A 21804-nucleotide genomic window follows, 5' to 3' on the forward strand; every position below is an offset into this window, starting at 1 on the left:
GATTCATAAATTTTCCTTCCCCTTCTAGGGGCAAGGCCCCGTGGGTTCCTGGAAAAGGCAATTCCTATTTAGGTCTGAGAGAGCTTACTTGAAGAGAAGGCGGCATAGCAGCTCCTGCATGCAGCCTAGTTGCAGGGTAAAAGAATGCTGTGGCTTGCTGTGGTTAAAGGACTCATGGTACCTTCTGATTTTTATATTTGAAGAATAAAAGAGTGCTCTGCAAAAGGAACTTGAATAGACTTTGGCATAAGCCATGGGCTCTTTCACTGCCGGAGACAGAGACTGCAGCTTACACAAACAAGTCTCCTGTGAATTTACAGGAACCCTTGCACTTAAAGGCCTCATTTGTGTCAGTGTTTGACAATTTTTCTGGCTTTTTAAACAACTGCTATGACATTCTCCTGTTGTGCTAAAACTTATGTTACTAATAACAGTTATTTTTTGGTATGAAGGATTCTCTTTCTCATTCAGGCAGCCTGTTTAAGCCTGCTGCAGCTTTGTGGCATGCTTGGGCGGCAGTCTCTAAACAAGTGGTTATTCTTACAGCTGTGGGGCTTGGTGCCATGTTGCAAACTAGTAAGTAAAAAAGAGATACTTTGGAGCTTTACCCAAGCAATAAATTGGCCTAAAGAGACAGGATCAAGGTCAAGAAGCAAACATAGACAGATACTCCAACTGAACAGCTACATTAGTGACTCAACAGTTCTTGAGTTCTCTCTGAGAGGCCAAACTCCAACTTCTCACATTCTTAAAAGAAAATCAAAGCAACAGATTGAAAGAAGAGCAGGCATTCAAGTCTGCTTCACCATATTGTCCTTGACATCTTCTGTGGAAGAGTATCCAGCGAAGATCACTGCTAAAGAATGTGAAACACTGGTTCATACGCACAAGTTCTGAGGGGTTCCTCTCAAATCTCAGCAGAGGCCCATTCGGTTGGTGTCCCTCTCACTCAGTGCTCCTGCACCCATACACACCCTACGTATGGTTTATAAGCACAATGCCAAACACGTGCATCCAGCCAAGAAGGTCAAACTTCAGTTCACGTTGGTGCTGAGCCACAGCCTGGCATTGCCCACTCGTACAGGCACCTGACTCAGGCAGTGGAACAGCAGGGGGCTGCTGTCCTCGGAATCCAAATATACTTCTCCAGACCCTTGTGCAGATCCCTTACTGAGGCTGTTTGTGAATTTGTGAAGAGCAAAAGGTGTTTCAGTCAGTAGAGTCTCTAAGAAGACAGTGCTGAGGTGCATGCTATGTAGTCCTACTTGATCGAGGTCATTTAGTGTCTGATCATCAGGCTTGCTAGCCTCTCATGTCGTGCATTTGCACTTGAGAATAGCTCTCTTCCTGCATTAGTCTGTCATGTTCTCTTCCAAATCATGTCTTAAGGGCCACCTCTTCGTGCTGCGTGCAGGAAAACAGGTATGTCATTAGCAATATGCCAGGACCTTGTTAACAGGTGTGTCATTTAAACACTTCAGACTGGCTGATGCCTTGGGTTTAACTGACTTGTGGAACAGCCTCACGTCCTTCTAGAGAAACAGGTTCAGATTAAGGGTAATTTGGACAGGTTGATAAAAGAGGAATACCTGGGAAAGCAGACTAAGTAAGTTTACCTGGCAGTTATATTTAGGGTAACAATATGATGTTAGAAGGCATTTTCATTATGAAAATAAAAAAGTTCAGAGTATGCTGAACAGGCGAGGGGCAGCGATCCTGTCACAGAGCCGTCTGGTTTCCCATGCCCGTTTACTAACCGGCGTTCTTATCTATGGAGACTCTAGCAAGGCTGGGAGTAAAACCTACCACCTGTAAACTCTCCAGCAACACTAAGTAATGGCAGTGTAACAAGATAAGCCGCTATACTAATGGAAACCAAACCAAACCAAACCAAACCAAAAAACCTAGAAAAGCAAAAACCACCCATATAGGTGTAGAAGCAAACAGCTGTGTGAGGTACCAGTGTGGTGGCCCTCTGGGAGCCCGGAGCCAGAAACACACTGAAAAAAAAGTATTCTAAGGGCCGACTTATGAGGGAAAGGGCATCGGGAGCACTGGAAATTGGCACTAGCAGAACACGCCACTGAACCCCGCTGGCTGTAACCCAGCAAACGGTGGCCTTGATGCAGGAACCTGAGTGACCCAGATAACGAGGGCTGCGAGGGGGGCACCGCCTTTACGCACAGATTTAGTTTTTAATTTACGCACAGGTTTCATTTGCCATTATGCAGGTCGGCCGGCGGCCCCGCCCGGCCCGGGACGCCCCCGGCCCCCCGCGCGGCGGGCTCCCCTCATGGGCACAGGCCCCGCGCCGGCGTGACGGAGGCCCGGCCGGGCGGCGGCCCCGGCGCGGAGAGCGGCTCCTCCCCCCCGCGCCCGGAAGGGTCCGTCTGCAAAAGCCGCCGCTCACCCGCGGGCCGGGCGGCACCGGCTGCCTCTCGGCCCGCGTCAGCCCGCCGCGGCTGCCCGCCGAGGGGCGCGGGGCCGGGCGGGGCGGGGGCGGCGGGGGGGCCGCGGCGGGCCCGGTCCTCGGCGGCGGTGGCGCCCGGCCGGCGGGGGAGGGAGAACCGCGTTGCACCGCCGCGCCCTCCCCGCCCCTTCCCGGCGAAGGCAGCGCCACGTCTCGGGCAGGAGCCGGGCGCCAGGCGGGCGGCCCCAGGTCTGCGGGGGTCTGGCCGGGCAGGGGGCGGCGGGGCGGGCTAGGGGGTGGCCGGGCGCTGCTTCAGGGCGGGGGGCGCGGCCGGGGCTGCCCACCCTTTCCACGGCCTAGCCGAGGTGCGGGGAGCCGCCCGGGCTGGCCCGCTGCGGCCCCGGGCCTGCGGGTGCCTCTGCCGGTGCCCCCCGGAGCCCTGGGCCGCGGCTGGCCGGGCGGCTTCTGGGCTGTGGCCGGGCGCCGTTGCCCTCCTGGTTGTTGGTGTTTTAGGTAAAATCGGTTGTTTTCCTACAGCTCCTTTCCTTGTGAGGCTGCTGCTGGGTTCCCGTGGTGTGTGTGTGTGTGTGTTTGTGCCTGTGCTCAGCTCAGAGGTACAGAGAGACTTTGACGCCAAGGTGCGCCAACCTGTAATGTCTGGGGATGGCTTGCACAGGGAAGGCCGTGGCTGGGTGTCGGCAGGGGTGCTGTGGCAGGGATCACAAGCCGTCCACAGGCTGGCCAGCTGCGCCGAGGTGCCAGCAGTCCCAGCCCTACTTGCCTTTTGTCTGCAGTTCCTCTTTGTGGCTTGTCAGGTAGCAGCTACTTGCAGTCTCTTCTGCCAGGAGCCTTGCTGTAAGCTTTATTATCCAGAAAAGCTTTTAAAATCAGTAAGAAATCACAGCGAAGGTATTAATCTTTCTGTTTGGTGGAGGTTTCTTTTTTAGAAATGTGCCCCAGGTTTCAGGTTCCCTGCACGGCCGAGCTGCTGGCAGCCTTGCACTGCTCAGGAGGTGCCTGGTGCTGCTGGGTGGCTGGCCCTTTGGTACAGCAGTAGTCCCACAAGTTCTTTGGGGATGTGGAAGGGATATCGCTCAAAATGTTTGTGTTCATATAAAAATGCAATGAAAATATTCCTGACTTGACATTCTCCCTGCAGCCCCCTCCTTTTTTTAATTGGGGATTTCTTTATCTACTACAGAAATCAAAACTGGGGTTTCTGTAGTAAAGAGGAGCCATAACGTTTTGTAGTCTGTTCATTCAGCTGTCGGTAGCTATTGGAACAAAATTTAAATGCTGGAAGTGACAACAGCTTCTGCCAGATTGGCTGGGTCTGTAACCAAAGGTAGGATCTGAATGCCTGGAGAATCATTTGTAAACTCTGTCTGCTGTGTTTGGAAATCCTCTTCTTGACGCACCATAGGACAAGGCTGCATTAAACTGCAGCCCAGGCCACATTCTAACTGCCAACACATGCTGTAATTAGTAGCTCAGGCTCTGTACAGTGATCCGTACTCGTTGTTTTGCAGATAAGTAAACGGTAATGATGTCATTTAATTTAAAAAAAAATTAATTTTGAATTCCATACTGCATTCTAACTTAAGCTAGTGAAACTTAGATGGGGGTAGGTCCTTGAATTGGGAATATATGGTATGAAAGCCCAGGCTGTAATTTACAGAGCAAAATGTTTCTCTGAATTCTGGTTCACTTACTAAAGCAGAGGCCTAAGAGGCGTTTCCATAAAGGGGACAGTGATCTTAAATCAGTTGTCTTGCTGAATATTATCTTGTTGAATTATTACACTGGTGTATCAATGCTACTAAAAAAAAATAATGATAAAAAAAGCTCTTAAACAGATCACTCCCTATACACGAAAGCCAGATACTTGGTTGTGTTTCATCTTCTCTGTTATTACCCCGTGTCCTGGTTCTGTGTGTCGAAGTTGGGCTGGTGGGTGATCTGTGAGCACTGCTTTCTTTTTAACTCATGTTTTCAAAGCCCTAAGAAATGTTTGTAAATTTGCTACGTTTTGTTTCTAGAGGATGCGGCTCTGTGGTGACAGCTTTGGCTGTGAGCTGTTTTCATGATCTCCTGGAATTAGCGGCTGCCTGCTGCACACCAACAGCTGTAACACTCAGAACGGTGCTCCTGTGTAACATCTTGATGCTGTTGTTGCTGATGGAGAGAAACAGGACTTGGTAGTTCACCTGGTGGCAAATTATTCAGAAGAAAAACTTCCCAGGGATCTGGATTGTTTTTACCATGGACTCCTCGTCTGTCCAGCAGGACATTCAGTTGGAGAACAAAAGCAGCAATGTGGCCCCTAGCAGCTCTGGAGGACACTTGGATTGTAAAGCCAAGTCAGAATTGCCGGATACAACAGATGAAATGAACAGTAAGTTATATCATATGCACCATATAATTTCCTAGTCTTACCCAGGCTTCTCTACAACTATTTTGTTGTTCAGGTGATGCTGAAGTACTTTTTTCCCAGAGGTCAGGAACTTCTTGTACAGCAGTTTAAAGCAAGTTTGGTGAAGGCTGTTGTTCTGTGTATGGGAAAACTGTCGTCTTTTGTTGCTTTTTTTTAAACTTATTCTTTCAGAACAAAACCATGCTATTAGCTTAGGTACTATTGGCTGTCAGTGGAGTGTGTGTTGTTCAGGGTGTTACCCTCTCTTCTGATAGTGTTTCCAAGAGTGTATACCTGATATTTTCTGGAACTACAAGTTATTATGGAGTAAGCTCATGACTGGAGTACTTTATTCTAGCGAAAGAAGTTTTCCTAATAAATTAAATTACTTAGGCAAAACCCAAAATGTACTTTAAAAGTCTCTTTAAACTTCCATTTATGGAAGAGAGATGCTGGTATGTACTCCCCAGATTATCTCAAAATAACTTTTATATGTAGATGAGCTCTATAATAAAATAATCATGCAGCTGTTTACAAGAAAGTTAAGAGGCTGATCTGAGTAGATTATAGAATTAAACTTAGCTTGGAAGGGGCCTTTGTGGGTCATCGAGTCCAACCTCATGCAGAGAGCACTGCACCTGAAGCTAGGTCAGGTTGCTCAGGGCCTTGTCCTGTTGAATTCTGTAAGTCTCCAGGGAGGGAGGTTCAACAGCCTCTCTACCTATTTAAGTGTTTAACTGCTTTCATTGTGAAAATCTTCTGAGGATATGTTGGCGTATAAGAATACGGTAGTAGATGGGTGGAGGAGGTGTATATGTTGCAGCTGCGTAGATACACTAAAGTACAGAGGTTCCTAACGTAAAAGGAGGTGATCACGTGATGGAAGTTGTTGGCCTTCCACCCTCCTCTTGTACCGCAGATTTGTCATCTTGTCACAGGCAAGAAAGCGGAGGCCTGAGACTTTATTTGCGTTTCTTATGCTGCCCATTATCAGACTGGCAGAGTGTAGTTATATGATGATTCATTCATCTTTTATGAAGTTGGAGATCACACCTTCCTGTCTTCCCCTGGGTTGGATATTGTCCAAACAATTGAATTGTGACTTAGAAATAAGTAGTGTGTCTTTCTACTGTTTTCAATCTAATTGCATCTCCTCCCGCACTGTTCTGAAAAGACCACAGTTGTATTGACACTACTACAATTAAATTACTTTAGTTAAGGCATTGTTTAGAGTCCGAGTGGCTTGTGGCCTCAGGAAGTTGCTGGGAAACCATTCCTCCAGAATTTTGCTCCAGCATCTCTTTTGTATATGTATACCGCTCGTGGTTGTGAGGATAAAAGTGTAAATAAAGTATAAACCTGGTGCAGTAATAGGTACGTTTCCTGAAAGATGGACAGAAACAGTATTTCTGAATGTGCGAAGTATCTTCTTTGGCTTCCTGTGGCTATTTGTAGCACTGACATCTATTTTAAGTTTGTTTTTTACAAACTTTTGGTCTTAAAATACCTTAAACTCTAATGACTGGTTAGCCATTAAAAAGGCTGCCCTGTCTTTGCTCCTCCTTTGCATCCTTGTTTGCCCCCATCCCTGCCTGCAAGTGTGTTTGTGACCACACGGTGAACTGAATCAGGCTAAAATGGCCTGAAAATGTTCTCTGCGTGACAAATAAGATACTCGGAAGTGGTTTAATTCAAATCTTTAGAGAGCTGATGGGTTTTGGCAACCTAAGGCTGAAAACTTTTGATTTTTACCCACATTCAGTTTTCTCTGAGCTGGTTCATTGTACAAACATCTGTGCTGGGTGAAAGGAGGATGCACCACAGAGGTGGGAACAGATGGTTAGGGGTGGGAATTTGTCTTTCCCTCTTTAAATTACTCTGAAGTGAAATTTGACTGCACTTGAAAGGAAATCTCTTGCTTTCTTCAATAACAAAAGGGAAAACAATTAAGAAGTTCTACCTTCCTACCTGTGACACTTTCCTATATGGCTTATTTAATTTCAGGGTGCACTTTAATGTTCTCCATATACATGAAGGATAATAGCTTTATTTTTTAATTGTTTTGCTTTCAGAAATTTGTAGTGATTCATTATATGAGAGGGGGTGTAATAGCAGTATATTAATGAGCTGGTCTAAATCAGTAAATAAAGTTCTATTGAATTCTTGTAATCAAGTTCCTGGCTACAGAATATTTCTGCATATGCATCTTTAGAAACACTTGGCTTTGGGAGGATCTGTTTCTCAGTTCTGGTTTGTTTGGTGTGCCCCCCGCCCCCCCCCCCCGCCATCATCTTTGAGCAGACTTCAAAAATACCAAACTGCTTATTCAAGTCTGTAGCTCTGAGAGGAGGAAAAAGTAGAAAGATGAAGCTTGATTTTTCCAGTTGCAAATGCTTTGTGATTACAATTGTTAAATATTTTCAAATATCTTTAGGAAAAAATAATGAAACTTTCTATATTATTCCAATGAGTTCGTTACTCCAGTGATACGTGGTACTGGAGTGAACAGAGAGACAGCGGCTATTTTAGTATCCTGCTCATTTGAGATCGATAATAATGCATTTAAACTTAAATACACAGTTTTGTTGCAACAGTAGTTTCATAAATATAAGTATTCCCCTGCTGAGTGACGTAGAAATATGTGAGAAAACCTCTGAAGTGTTAAACTGGTTTTGAGATGCGTGGGTTTTTTTGTTTTTTTTTTTTCCTGATGGAAAAGGAAAATCCAGTATTAGTAAGCAGGGATTAGATTGGTATTAAAGTGGTTCTTGAGTTACCTTTTAATTGGTAGAATTATTATTTTGATACATGTGACCTTTGCTACTATATTTTTGATAAAGGCATCCTATTTGAAAAAATGTAACCTCTCTTTAAAATGGAGAAACTCTGCTTGGCCCAGGCTGGAAGTGGGGGTGACGGATGCTTTCTCCCCAGTGCCCAGCAGCATACCAAATAGCTGAATTATTCAGCATGGCCCGCAGTTGGTGAGTCTTATTTGTAGTAGGTTGCCACTCAGTGTGACACAGATCATGTTACTTACACTCAGTGTTTCATGCTTCTAAACCTAACAAGAGTTAAAAAAACATGTGAGGTTTTGAAAGTATTTTATGATCGCTTTTGAGGTCCTGCTTGAAGGCAACATAGTAAAGCAAATGAAAGATACTTATTCTGGTCTTTTTAAATGAAGAATCAAAAGTCCTTTATGAAGTTCCTCTTGCCAGTTGCTGCTGTTAGCAATTTTCATATTCTTACAGTCTAAAGGCAATAGTGGGTAGCATTGTATTTGGGTGGAGGCGTGAAGATAAATGGTGCAGCTTAAAGCAAGGCTCAGTGAAACTTTCTTTTCCAGCTACCGGAATTAACATCAATGAAGTGCCAAATGAAGTGGGAAGTCTGGAGATAAACAGTGAAGTGGATGCCTGCCAGAATGGGCCAGAGTCGCTCTTCCCTGACTCTCCTGTACCTTTTGACCCCACCAGCAGTGCGCAGGGTCAAGAGTTGTCCCCAGGTGTGACTGGTTTCCATGACAGCCTAAGGAAATCTCAGGGAACTAGTGCTGAGGGCATAGTTCTTAGAAAAGAAGCTTTGCAGTCTCTCAAAATAAGTCTTCCCATGCAAGAAACTGAATTGTGTAAGCATCTGTTTATGGTGGTGCCCCTGCTTTCTCTTGCTGCATAAAGCTTTTTACTCTGAGCCTGGCTCTAGAATCCTATAACATCATTTAAGCTTGGACTAAACTTCGTTTTTGCAGTAAGCTTTTACTTCAGAACTACAATTAATTTTCTTTCAGTAAATCACCCTCTGCTGCAGCTAAGGCATGTGCCTTACCATTTAAAAATTTTTCTTACGCTGGAGGGGACTCTATGCTTTCTGGGGCTGAAGCTATTCTAATCTTCTTGATTATTAGCAGTAACAGGTGACAAAAAAAAGCAGGTGATTTTAAGCTAAGTAATAAAGGGTGTTATAGGAGAGCAATAAAGAGGAGAGAAGGGGTAAGCTTTTATATTAAGGTGTCTAATGCTACAGGAGTTTTCTGAAATAATGTTTTTTTAAAATCCTTACTATGGGAAAGATTTGACGTGACTTAACAAAAAGAAAGGAAATGTCTCGAGGGAGCATCTTGCTCTGACCTGTAGGAAATGAGTGGACTGTGTAGGTCTTACTTAGTTTTATAATTTTAGTGCTGTCATGAGTGCAGGACAAGTGAGATTAAATGACAGCAATAGTTCTAGTCTTGCTGTGTAATCTCTGGTCATGTATATGTGGAGGAGCTACAGCATTTGCAAACTGAGTGACAGAAATACGCAGGCTTTATCAATGCTTACACAAGGATATATTAGAAGAGGGTATTCTGAGGTGCATGCCGATGGGCTTTCCTTGCATTCCTTGCTTAAGCATGAAGCATGTTGCTGATGGTAGAAGGGGCTTTTTCCTTTTGCATCAGATTTGCCTGTGTTGGAGCTTCCTGTTTGACTGTAAAGATACCTTTCGCTTACAGGCTCAGTGGAGTCTTCACTCCCATTAGAGAAAGAGGAACAAATAAGACTACAAGCAAGAAGACGGCTAGAAGAACAGCTCAAACAATACAGAGTGAAGAGACATCAAGAAAGGGTAAGTGTCTTGTTGAGAAGCTTGAAAACTTTACCCTTTCTTTGCACTAAATTATTATTTTCTCTGCTCTAAATGTTCAGTAGTTTTCTCAAATGTGAGAAAACATTTTTTTCTTCTGGATGTGCAAAATTTGGTTCTCTGTTACTTCATCGGTAGTGTACCGGTTTGTGCTGCTTAAAATGCAGGGGGTGGGGTTGTGGAGCGGGGGGGTTGATCAAACGCAAAACTTAAAGTAACCTAAATGTTTAATTTTTCCTATATTTTTCAGTTAGCTTTTAGAGTCTACCTTGATCATTTCAACATGCATGTACTGAGCCTTGATAGGGTTGATTGCTGATGTAATTTACCTTATTTATAAAATGATGTATATATTTAAATATTAATATAAAAATGTAGACCTTTACATATTAAGTTCTAAAGCAAAATAAGTCTTTGATGCTAGTCCAAATGTAAAGTTCTGGAATTTATCATTGACTCTTTGCTTCTTTTAGTCGAATCAGTCTATGTCCAAAACCCGACCCTCCAGCACCCTAGATCCTGAGCTGATGTTAAATCCAGAAATCTTGCCAAGAGCTAGCACTGTAGCAATGACAAAAGAATACTCCTTTTTACGGACCAGTGTCCCCAGGGGGCCAAAACTGGGTAGCTTGGGGCTTCCGGCATCCTCAAAAGAGAGAAGAAATTCAAAATCTAGGCCCAGCAAGATCCGGTCCTTGGCTGACTACAGAACTGAAGATTCAGGCTCTAGAAACACTATTGGGAATTTTGTGGCTACTGATTTATCTTGTGGGACTCTGAAGCAAAGCAGGAGTGGTCCAACATCGATTGTTTCTGAAATTAGTCTACCATCTGACCTGGATGATCGAATAGAAAATTCCTCCTTAGCAGGAGACAGTGTTTCAGAGATTGATGGGAGTGAAGTGGGAACGAGGCTGGATGGAAATGAGAGTGACAGCTCTAACTACAGCAGTGTGTCAGGGCTGTATAACAGCTTACAGAATGCAGAAGGCAAACAGGGTGTTCCGTATACAATAAACGGTCAGAAGATACATCCAGATGCAATGGGACAATTTCCTTCCATCAGCGAGGTGCTGCAGGCTGCAGCAGTGGAGCATCAAGCCCAAGAGCAAGAAGTTAATGGGGAAGTGCGGAGCAGGAGAGACAGTATTTCTAGCAGGTAAGAAAGATCACCCTACAGTGAGGCTGTTCCTAGGCATTACGGAATAAGCAGCCTATTACTCCTCCCTTCTACTAATTTTGCATCCAGTTTTAACTTAAATTCATTGTGATCAAATCTGTTTTTAACTTGCAGATTCTAAAAGAAACTGAAAGGTCCCTTTGCTTGCGTGCCTCTTTACTAAGTATATCTTTAGAGAAAGATATTCTTGCCACTGGCAGTGTGTTTTAAACAAGCTGCTAGCAGTTGCTTCTGTTTGTATTTACTTGTGAAGCAGACATTTGTTCACTGAATCCCTGATGTGGCATTGGTCTTTAAAGTCTGAAAGTGTGGAGTTAACAGACTCAGCAATATTTATTACTGTCCTTTTCCAGATCTATGCATGTGCCTTTCAGGCCTCAAATAGTGATGAAATGCCAAGGGTCTTGTCTATACTCCTCAGCCCTTTGGAATGAGATTTACTTAGTCTCACAAGCTTTTGTGTATGTGGTAGGTATTAAAGTGTGATTCGGTAAGCAAGTGGATGAGTGGTAAAGCCCTTAACGATGCAGTTGTGTTTTTTATCAGTTGTCTGTGGATGCATGTTTTATACATGCTAATTTTGAAATAACTTTTTTTCCCACCTTTGGAATAGAGTGTAATGGCCCAAGGTGTTAAGCTAAAATCAATTGTCAAAAATTATTCTATCTTAGTCTTAATTCTTAAGGTAATGAGAGATGAAAGATCTTTTTTTCTGGACTCCTTGGCTGTACATCAGGGAAGGAGCATGAGGAATCCCTTATATCAAATACCTGTTCTTCCTTCTTTTGTAGCATCTGTTGGTATTTCTCAGGCAGTTTCACATTAAAGCAGACAGTTGCAGACAATAGTTGTAGAGGTTTTGTGCTCCCATTATATCTGTTTGTCTGCTTATAATGGGATATGCAGATACAGAACATAATGAAGTCAACCATTATGTTTTGTAAAATAACAAATAAATGGGTGCCACAGTAGATTCTAGTTGCTGTAAGTATAGGAAACTAACGTATAAAAATCTTAGTGTGAACATAATTTCTGGATCCATCATAAAGCCAGAAAAAACGTCCTAAATTCTAGGTCACACGTGGAGTCAGAGTACCTCTTCATTTCAGCCTCACTGTTTCACTAGATGAGTGTTGTATTCTAACCCTTCAGCTGTGTGTGCTGTCTCTGTCTCCAGTGTCTCTATGGAAAGCTCTATCGCAGGAACGCATGACGAAATGTTGCAGGTTCTGAAAGAGAAGATGCGACTCGAAGGGCAACTAGAAACACTCTCACTAGAAGCTAATCAGGTAGAAAATTCATTTGAATTTCTGTATTTAGCAAATTATAGTAATATGTTAATTTTCAAGAGTCTTCAATTCACTAGTCATTAAAACTGGGAATTGTGTTTTGTAAAGACCATTGTAGAATAAGGTACTTTACAAGGATGCTGTGGTGGGTTGACCCTGGCTGGAGGCCAGGTGCCCATCAAAGCTACTCTATCACTCCCCACCTCAGCTGGACAGGGGAGAGAAAACACAACAAAAGGCTTGTAGGTCGAGACAAGGACAGGGAGAGATCACTCGCCAATTACTGTCATGGGCAAAACAGTCTTGACTCAGGGAAATTAATTTATTACCAATCAAATCAGCGTAGGGTAATGAGAAATAAAACGAAATCTTCAAGCACCTTCCCCCCACCCCTCCTTTCTCCCCAGGCTCAGCTTCACTCCCGAGTTCTCTCCCTCCTCCCCACCAGTAGCGCAGGGAAACTGGGAATGGGGCTGGGGTCAGTCCCTCATATGCTGTCTCTGCCGCTCCTCCCTCTGCAGGCAGAGGGTCCTCACACTGTGCCCTGCTCCAGGGTGGGGTCCCTCCCATGGGGGATGGTCCTCCATGAACTTCTCTGGCATGGGTCCCTCCCATGGGCACAACCCCCAGGCACAGCCTGCTCCAGCACAGACCCCCGCGGGGTCCCCAGCTCGGGCTCCTCTCCATGGGGCCACAAGGTCCTGCCAGGAGCTCCTCCAGTGTGGGCTGCCCATGGGTCACAGCCCCCTGTGGGCACCCCGTGCCCCGGCGTGGGGTCCTCCCGGGGCTGCGGGTGGGGGTCTGCTCCCCCGTGGGCTCCGTGGGCTGGGGCACAGCCTGCCTCACCGTGGTCTTCCCCATGGGCTGCGGGGGCATCTCTGCTCCGGCGCCTGGAGCCCCTCCTGCCCCCTGCCCTGCCCGGGTCTCTGCAGAGCTGCTCCTCTCGCGTATCCCCGCTCCTCTCCCCGCTGTTGTTCTCCCACGGGTGTTCCCCCTTCTCAAACACGCTCTCCCCGGGGTGCTGCCACCATGGCTGCCGGGCTGGGCTGTGGCCAGCGGCGGGGCCGGCTGGCATGGGCTCTGTCGGACCTGGGGGAACCTTCTGGCAGCTTCGCACAGAAGCCACCTCTGTAGCCCCCTGGCTACCAAACCCTTGCTGTGCACACCCACAGCTGCTGAAGAGGATAAATAAAAAGTTAATGAAGTCCTCAAAGGCCTTTTTTAAAAAAAAGGTCTGGGTTGTTTTTTAATTAAAGTAAAATTGAGAGAGATGATAAATCCTGAGTAATGCTAGCACTGTCTATATAGCTGTATTTCCACTTTGTATTGATTGATGGTATAACACACATAATAGAAAGCATTCTTCCTCAAAATATGGAAATACATGTCTTATTGAAAATCCTGACATGGTTACTGAATTATAATCCTATATGTCTTGTCTGTGCTTTCTTCTGTATTTTCCTTGATATTTGAAATACCTGCTAGGTCACTTTGAAAGAGTTTTTTACAAGCTAGTGGTCTTTGCCTTAGCAAAGCCATTTTGTTGGGCATCTTCTTTAGTCAGCCATTTAATGTATTTTTCTCTTGAGACTTGTGCATTTTGATATTTTTTTTTTCTGGATACTTTCAGGCTCTCAAAGAGAAGACTGAGCTACAAGCCCAACTTGCAGCTTTGAACATGAAGCTTCAGGCACAGATGGAGCACAGCCAAAACAGCCAGCAGAAGCAGGAATCTCTGAGTTCTGAAGTGGCCACATTAAAGCAGTCTTGCTGGGATCTGGAACGAGCGATGGCTGACCTGCAAAATACATTGGAAGCAAAGAATGCTAGTTTGGCTTCTTCAAATAATGATTTGCAGTTAGCAGAGGAGCAGTACCAAAGACTCCTGCTGAAGGTTGAAGATATGCAAAAAAATGTTCTCACCAGGGACAGCACAGGTGGGATTATGTAAATGTCAATCTTGAAGATTTGTTATGACATAAATCATTTAATTTCAACATAATTCTGAAGTCCAGGAGGAAGAAGGAATTTTGTTTCCTTGATGTCATACTAATAAAATGGTCTGAATTTTAAGATGATTGGTTTTTATTTTGTGTCACAGAAGTGCCGCTATTTACAAGCTGCCACTGCCAGCTTGGAGAGGGAGGCATAAATATTTAATCTAGTAACTGTTTGACAGTGGACTAATGTTTTTTAGAAAATTGTGCAAATATTGGTTTGTAATGATGACTCTACGTGTCAGGATACCTGCTTCCTCTTTTTTAATTAGTTCGTATTTTCTCCCTCTAAGGAGCTATGAATGTTTACAGAAATTATTTATTTAATTTTGCTTATGACCTGATACTTTGAATTCTGGCTCTTCCCCTCACTTTTGCATGAAAAGCCAATCTTTATGTAATTAGGCATATATGGTTTTTGTTCCAAAAGAAAGAAAAGAGGGGGGGGGGAAAAAAAAAAAGAAAAAGCTACAAATATAGCAATAATCCTTGAAAAAAACGTGTGCATAAAAGTAGAACAATTAAGTGCACTGTCTGAATTCTTTATTTTTCTAGTTCATGATCTACGACAGCAGTTGGCTTCCTTACAGAGCCAGCTTCAGAAGGTGCAGCTGGAACGGACCGCGCTGACCAACAAGCTGAAGGCATCTGAAACGGAAATCACATCACTCCAAAACGTGCGGCAGTGGTACCAGCAGCAGCTTGTGCTAGCGCAGGAGGCCCGTGTCAGGCTGCAGAGTGAGATGGCCAATATACAGGTATTATGACTTACTTGCCTATAGGGCTGAGAATCTGTTCTTTATGTTAGTTGTATCCAGGGGACATTGTTCATAAGCTCAGACAAGGGAGCCGGTCTCACTTGTTCATTCTTCAAGTGGAAAGCAGGAGTGAATGGTGTTTTGTTTTTCATCATGAGGTGTTAGTTCACATTAATGCTGAGCCATAAATGTAATCAAAGCACTTGCCTTCTGTGGAGGAAGATCTGCAGTGCCATGAAAGTAGTAGCTGAGATAAGGGAGAGATAGATTCAATGTGATTGTTTTGTTTTTTTTCTGAAACTGTAAAATTTGTTGGCCAGATTTTGACTGTTGATATTAATCTGTGATTTATTTTTTTTCCCTTCCTTTTAGGCTGGGCAAATGACCCAAGCAGGTATGTTGGAACATCTCAAACTAGAGAATGTGGCGCTGTCTCAGCAGCTGACCGAAACCCAGCACAGATCCATTAAAGAAAAGGAACGTATTGCAGCACAGCTGCAAAATATTGAGGTAAAGTTGTAGGTATCTTCATGAATTATGTTGTGCCTAGGTTTTGTATTTAAGTTTTGCAAACTCAAGGCTATTCCAGCAAAGTAACATAAAATTCTTATGAATTGATTCAAATGCTGCATTATAAAAACAGTAACTATTTCAGAGCAAATAAATTTGCATGACATGACAAGCAGTAAGAGGGAGCAAGGCCGTATGTCTCCCATTCCAAGGTGATAATTGCATTTTCAGCTTTGGTATTTGTTTTTCAAGGTGGATATGAATTTTCTCCCTTGTCCGTTTATGAACTTTTTCAAGAGAAAACTTAATTGGAAGTTAAACTAAGTCAGTAAAGTGCCGCTTAGGTGTGTAAAATTGCTCAGTACTCAGTTTGTCCTTCCTGCCCTCCATTAAGAATAGATGGGTGAAATCTGAAGTGCAGTATATTCACTTTCAAAGCACTTGGAACCTTAATTCCCATTGAATTTTAGTGACATTCCTGCTTCTAAGTCTGAAAGGGCAGTAAAGCAGCAGGTTAGTGGAAGCATCCCATCGCTGGTGTTACTAATAGCAGTTGTATAAATGACAGAAATTTCTGTTTCCTTGAGTAGCTACAGCATCCAAGGAATCTTTTGTTTTAGAATTTTTCCAAAGAGCTTAATTTTAATAAAGATTTTTTTCTTTATGTCTGTCTTCATCAATTTAGAAAGGATATGATATGATTTAAGAGGAATTCAGATTGTCATAAATATACAGGACATTCACTGTTATTCTAAGGTGTCTGAAGTGTATGAATGGGTGGCTTCAGTAAAGACATACAGATGCGTAAGGCAGGCATCAGAATTATTTTTGCTTGTGTCTTTTTCCCTAGAAATTTTCTAACTTACGTTTTCCTCCCCCCCCCCCCCCCCCGCCCTTCCCTCCTGCCCCTCCTCCTCCATGGAAATTGTAAAAGTTGATTCCTTGGTTTTTCTGTGCAGGCTGACATGTTAGATCAAGAAGCTGCCTTCATGCAGATCCAGGAAGCTAAAACCATGGTGGAAGAAGACTTGCAGAGAAAACTAGAGGAGTTTGAGGATGAGAAAGAACAGCTTCAGAAAATGGCTGATTCTGCAGCAACATTGGAGCAAGAATTGGAACAGGTAGACTATTGTTAGGCAACTTCCCCAGGGTTTCAAGTGGCATACTTATTTGGCTGAAAAGACAATAGTAAATAGATACTGAGCTTAAACTTTTTCTAGAACCTGAAAGATTGTTGCAAAAATGAAGTCCGTGTCAAAGTCGCTCTGTCCCAGGTGAAAAGGCTCCTTCTTTTTCACCTGTCTCAGCAACAGTATTCTGAAACTTCAGAACTACTGCCTTATAGATGTTGGGGGTTTTTAGTGAATTCAGGGTGTGATTATTCTAAGTATAAACAAGAAGTGTAGATCCACGTTCAAAGCTGTTAGGCAGTCAGGACATCATTATATAACTTAAAGTGTAATATATCTGCACTTTGCTACAAGAGTCTTGCTTTAACCTTGTAACATTACGAAGGCAGCAAGTCAAGGACTGGAATGAGATGAAGTGTGTGGTAGCTCGGTATCATATTCCATGTAATTATATGGCATTATCATTATTAACACTGAATTTACCTGGTATAGCTAGTGTGGACGCATTTTTCAAATAAAAACGTAGAATACTGCGAATCTTAAGAGTATTTTAGGTTTGTCATTCTAATCATTGCTTAGCCTGTAAAATTACAGATGCTGCAGAAGGCAATCAATGCTATTAATACAGCAAATAGAGGTGGCCAAGGAAAGTTATTTTCACCTTCTGCTGTTTTCTCCTAGAAACTAAAACACTAGTTAAAATATTTTGATGGGAGTGAATTTTTAAGGATAACTTTTGTTTTGTACGAATTTAATCTTAAAATACTTCTTCTCAGGTCAGGTTGACTTTGCATCAGCGAGATCTGCAGCTTGAATCTTTACAGCAAGAACACCTAGACCTAATGAAGCAATTCACGCTGACCCAAGAGACGTTGCACACTAAAGAGCAGTCCCTGGATGACCTGCAAACACAGTATGATGAACTGAAGGCCAGGTTAGAAGAGTTCCAAAGTGACGCTACTTCTAAAGATGACATGATCCAGTATTTGCAGAATGAGAAGATTGTCTTGGAAGTAGCTTTGCAGGCAGCAAAAGCAAGCAAAGAACAACTTGATGAGGGAACAGTGCGCCTTGGAGAAGATAGAGAAGTAGCATCAGAAGTCTTGGAACAACTGAGGCAAGAAATGGCAATCAAGTCAAGCCAGGTAATGAATCTCTAAAAGTATCTTCTTTAAAGTAGCTGTTGCAGGGAAGTATTGCCACAGGCGCGTGACAGAAGCAATTACCATGAGGGGAGGTTGGTACACAAGTTTGTATACACGTGTAGTTGCAAGATTCAGCTAGTGGGAATATTTTAATCAATTCTGTCACTTTTCCCTGTTGGTGAACTATCTGACACTTTACATCCTGTTACATAATTGGTGAGCTTACAGCTTAATATCCCTTGGAATCTGTATGTGCTTATGCATTTGTGTGGGATGGAATGGGAAGCTGGGGTTAATTGATCTTGTTCTGTCTGTTTCCAAGAGCCACCATCTTTCAAAAACTTACCACTTTTAAAACACAATAATTTTGAGTAGATCACATGTTTGAAGTAATTTTTCAGCACACTGCTTTTCTGTAGCGTTGTGGCCCCAACATCTTCCTTATGCCATAATTTGGTCTTGTTTAATTGTGCCTTTCTTCTGGAAACAATATACCAGGGTTTGCTTTTGTGTAGTGCTGTGTACCAGTTGAAGCTTTTTTCTAGTCACATTAGGCTTGTTGTTGTAAAATAGTTCAGTATGTCCTTAATGTTTTTGTAGCTGCTGCTTTAATTTAAGGTGACTCTTCTTTCACACTTTCATTTCATAGTCATGTATGCTGTCTGTCTTTTAAAGCATCCAAGCTCCATAAGAAGAGCTTTCTTACTGAATACTGGTAACGATGAGTTTGTGGTAATCTTTAGAGATTTCTTTTGAAGATAATAATGGGACTTGATAGTATTACCAATAGAAGTACTGATGAATTATGGAAGTATATTTAACATAAAGATTGGGTTTTTTTCCTTCAAAGAACCAGCTGGTTTCTTCACTTGATCATGTATGTGTGAACAGGTGCCAGTGGGATACAAAATGTTTACGCTAATGGCATGTACTAAAACAATGGCAGGATAAGGGGACTTGATGCATTCCTGAGAGGGTTGACAAAGCTTGCTACATGGTGACCTGTGTGAATGTATTTCTGTATAAAATGTTGTGTTATGTAACAGAGCCGTTGAGATGCCTAGTCAGAAATGGGATCCTCATTAGGTTAAGCAATTGGTGCAGGCATAGCAAAAGATACTGTCACTGCTTGAAGTAACATAGAATATGACATTTGACATGTACTGCCACTTGTTTGCTTTTTTTCCTTCTGGCAGGTAGAGAATCTACAACAAGAAAATGCCAGCTTTAAAAAACAGGTTCAAAAAGTGAAGGAACAGTTCCTGCAGCAGAAAGTAAGCAAAAGCAGACTATTTCAAAGAAACAAAACCAAGGAATATACTTCTTTCGTTTACAGTGAAGGCATGTACTTCTGAGGGGTTTGTGAGGACACGAATCAATTTTCTGTATCAAAGAACTTTGACATAATTATATAGTTTCTATATTTTGTACAGTTGATTTTTTATCTGTAACTAATGTAAAAGCAGATCCACCAACAAATTCATGCTTTCATCGGACTTCAAGGAGTTTGGCAAATGATCCACCATATAAAATCTCTCTCTGGTTTGTTGATTAGATGTGCTGTTGCAAAAGCACTCGTGAAAATTTTCAAGTGTTGTCATTTTCCTGCAGCTTTGCAAAGTGGTAGTTGCTTCAGTAATTAGATTGAAAATAAGCGCTTTATTGCAAATTTTATACTGAATTACAGTTCTGAAACATTAACTTGAAATTGATATGCCATCAGTGTTGCATATATTGCCTTATGTATAGGGTGGCACCATTAATTTGCTGCTTGATTGCTTATTAACCTGATGCCAAAGGTGGTTTTAGCTTGTTAGGTTTAAGTTTGGGAAGGCTGTTTGAACTGTCAGCCATGGTTAAGCACTCTTGTCATGGCAAAAGTTATTAACTGTGTATGGAATAACCGGTTAACTTTTTACATTTAGTTTGGTTAAAAAAAAGGCACATAATTAGTGCAGTTCCATAAAGAATGTGACAAGTATCTCATACTGCTATAAATGCTCTTACTCAAGAATGTCTTTTAATGAACTGCTGATACATAGCGGTATTTGATGTCTGAGTTTACATAAAAATCTTTGAATCAGAGTAAATATGTTACAGAAGATGATGCTGGTTTGTATTCTTTGACATGTGACATGCCCCCCTCCCCTCCCCCCCAAATCAAATAATATCAGTAAATATTTTATCATAAATTACTCTTACGCTTAGAAAGTTGTAACAGAGTTGACGTTGTCCTCTTGAAACTCTTGTGTCCAAGGTAATGGTGGAAGCTTATCGAAGAGATGCAAGTTCTAAGGACCAGCTGATTAGCGAACTGAAAGCTACAAAAAAGCGGCTGGACTCAGAAGTGAAAGAGATAAAACGAGAGCTACTGAAGATTCAAGCTGAAAAACAGTCACTTGAATCTGAACATTCAAAACTACAGAAGGAGGTATCTCGGGTTCAGCAGCAGATGGTGGAAATAGAAAATCATCTTCAGTCAGTGCAGAAAGAACGAGACGATATGGAAACACGTCTACAGGTACGGAAGGTGTTAAGCTTTGAGCTTTTAGTGTGCTACATCCAGGATGCATTGCTATTTCTATTAACTTTGGAAATAAACAGAATGACCACCTGCAAATCAAGGTTCTTCGTTACATATTTAATATTGTCTATAGATTTGAGCATATGCCTACCAAAATTCCGTAAATACATGGCCGCTTATTAGCGTCTCAAAGTAAGTGGGAAGAAGCACGCTGCAGAAGCGCTAGAGGTGTGATGTGGAAGCAGTTTCCATGGTCCCAAAGCGAACTCCATCTGAGAACAAAGACTAAGCTAGAACTCCAGTCATACATGTTACGGTGGTGGGCACAGAGGGAAGAATTAAAGAAGGGAAACGGAAAGGAGATGGAGAACGTTGGAACAGTTTATATTTCGAGATGGAAGTTATTTTGAAATTTTATGCTTATTCTTTTATAATCCAACATGCAGCAAACGTGCTTTTGTTCTTACACTCATGGGTGCTTTTTCCCTTCCTATTAAGTCCTTGCAGTTCGATAAGGAACAAATGGCATCTCTTGCTGAGGCAAATCAGGCACTAAAACAACAAGTAGAACAAATGCAAGAAGAAGCAAAAACGTAAGTGTTCTTTCAGCACAAGCAAAGAACTACAGCATTTGGTTTTCATATTAATCTTTTTAGCAATATTTTCCTATTCCCTGGTCTTTTCTTTGGGAAATTTAAGTAGTCAGTGTCATATCCATGGCAAAGTGTTGGTCACATGCTACACAGGAATTGCAGCTTTTTCTGTGATTCATTTATGCTTGTAACCAACAGTCTCTGCCATATAACATACATACTGGAGCTAATCCTAATTACCATTCACTGAATTTTAGCCTTCAGTGGCTAGAATGCTGGCATTAATGAGAACCTGGGGTTTGGGGTATTTTTTCCCCACTGATGGTCACAGGGTTTTTATTTTACCTGACATATCCACTAAAGTTCTTGGGTTAGATTGGATACTTACTCTGAATTCTGTGTTATTTTAGAGAAAGTAGTATATCTTCTTTCATGCTAGAGTTTTAGTAATTCTGACAAAGACCTCATAATTACCCTATTTTCTTAGAATGTTATCAAGTCTTCAAGAGGGCCTCAAGAGAGTCATACAGAGGGCCAAATTGTACCTTACCAACTGATGTCTTTCTCTGATGAGATGGGTGACTCTGGGACAAGGAGAGAGAAGTGGATGTTGTCTTTTCTGGGGCAATGTGAAAAACTAATTTTTTAGTCATGTGTTCAGACAGTTTTTGGTTTTACCTGATGTTTTCTTTTTCTTTCACTCCAGGGCCATTACTGAGCAGAAACAGAAAATGAAGCGTCTAGGGTCAGATCTGACAAGTGCTCAGAAAGAGATGAAAGCAAAACATAAAGCCTATGAGAATGCAGTTGGCATTCTTAGTCGTCGGCTACAGGAATCTCTCGCTGCAAAGGAATCTGCTGAAGCAGAGTTGAGCAAACTAAAAGCACAAATCACTGATGGTAGAAATGACCAGATTGCTCAGGTATGCAGATGTCTTTTAACGCTGTTCATACAAGGGCAGAGCTATCTTGTTATTAATATAAGTCTTGAAATACTATTTTACACTGAAGTGATCAAAATATTCAGAACATAAAGCTAGATAAGAACATGTTGTCAGTGTTCTGAGCAGAGAGAAGTTCCTTTTGCAAAAAGGCAAACCAGACTTCCGTTTGGTTGGTGGCTTTTTTTGGTTTTATTTTACTTGCACCTTTCAGGTCACCAGTTGTAGTCCAAGGTCAAGAGGATGATCAGCCTTTGTGCTAAATTTTCTGATTAATTGTTATTG

The 21804-nt window shown here is 42.5% G+C and overlaps 1 protein-coding gene across 3 annotated transcripts in view; it reads left to right on the top strand.

Annotated features, from left to right (window-relative positions):
• Nucleotides 1-2518: 2518 nt before the first annotated feature.
• GOLGA3 (golgin A3) overlaps nt 2519-21804 on the top strand; it is a 30392-nt gene continuing 11106 nt past the window's right edge. The window contains exons 1-15 of one of the 3 annotated variants that reach the window (XM_055703619.1): nt 2519-2659; nt 4450-4805; nt 8173-8331; nt 9322-9434; nt 9926-10611; nt 11810-11921; nt 13552-13858; nt 14474-14676; nt 15049-15186; nt 16146-16307; nt 17093-17461; nt 18658-18735; nt 19719-19982; nt 20484-20578; nt 21285-21501. In XM_055703619.1, coding sequence (XP_055559594.1) covers nt 4673-4805; nt 8173-8331; nt 9322-9434; nt 9926-10611; nt 11810-11921; nt 13552-13858; nt 14474-14676; nt 15049-15186; nt 16146-16307; nt 17093-17461; nt 18658-18735; nt 19719-19982; nt 20484-20578; nt 21285-21501 — 3036 coding nt within the window. In that variant the 5' untranslated portion in view covers nt 2519-2659; nt 4450-4672. Of the gene's footprint in view, nt 2660-4449; nt 4806-8172; nt 8455-9321; nt 9435-9925; nt 10612-11809; nt 11922-13551; nt 13859-14473; nt 14677-15048; nt 15187-16145; nt 16308-17092; nt 17462-18657; nt 18736-19718; nt 19983-20483; nt 20579-21284; nt 21502-21804 lie in introns of those variants that run through there. The other 2 variants (XM_055703626.1, XM_055703613.1) reach the window with 2 other exon arrangements.

Source organism: Falco cherrug, chromosome 1, assembly GCF_023634085.1.
Source record: "Falco cherrug isolate bFalChe1 chromosome 1, bFalChe1.pri, whole genome shotgun sequence".
Classification (NCBI taxonomy): domain Eukaryota; kingdom Metazoa; phylum Chordata; class Aves; order Falconiformes; family Falconidae; genus Falco; species Falco cherrug.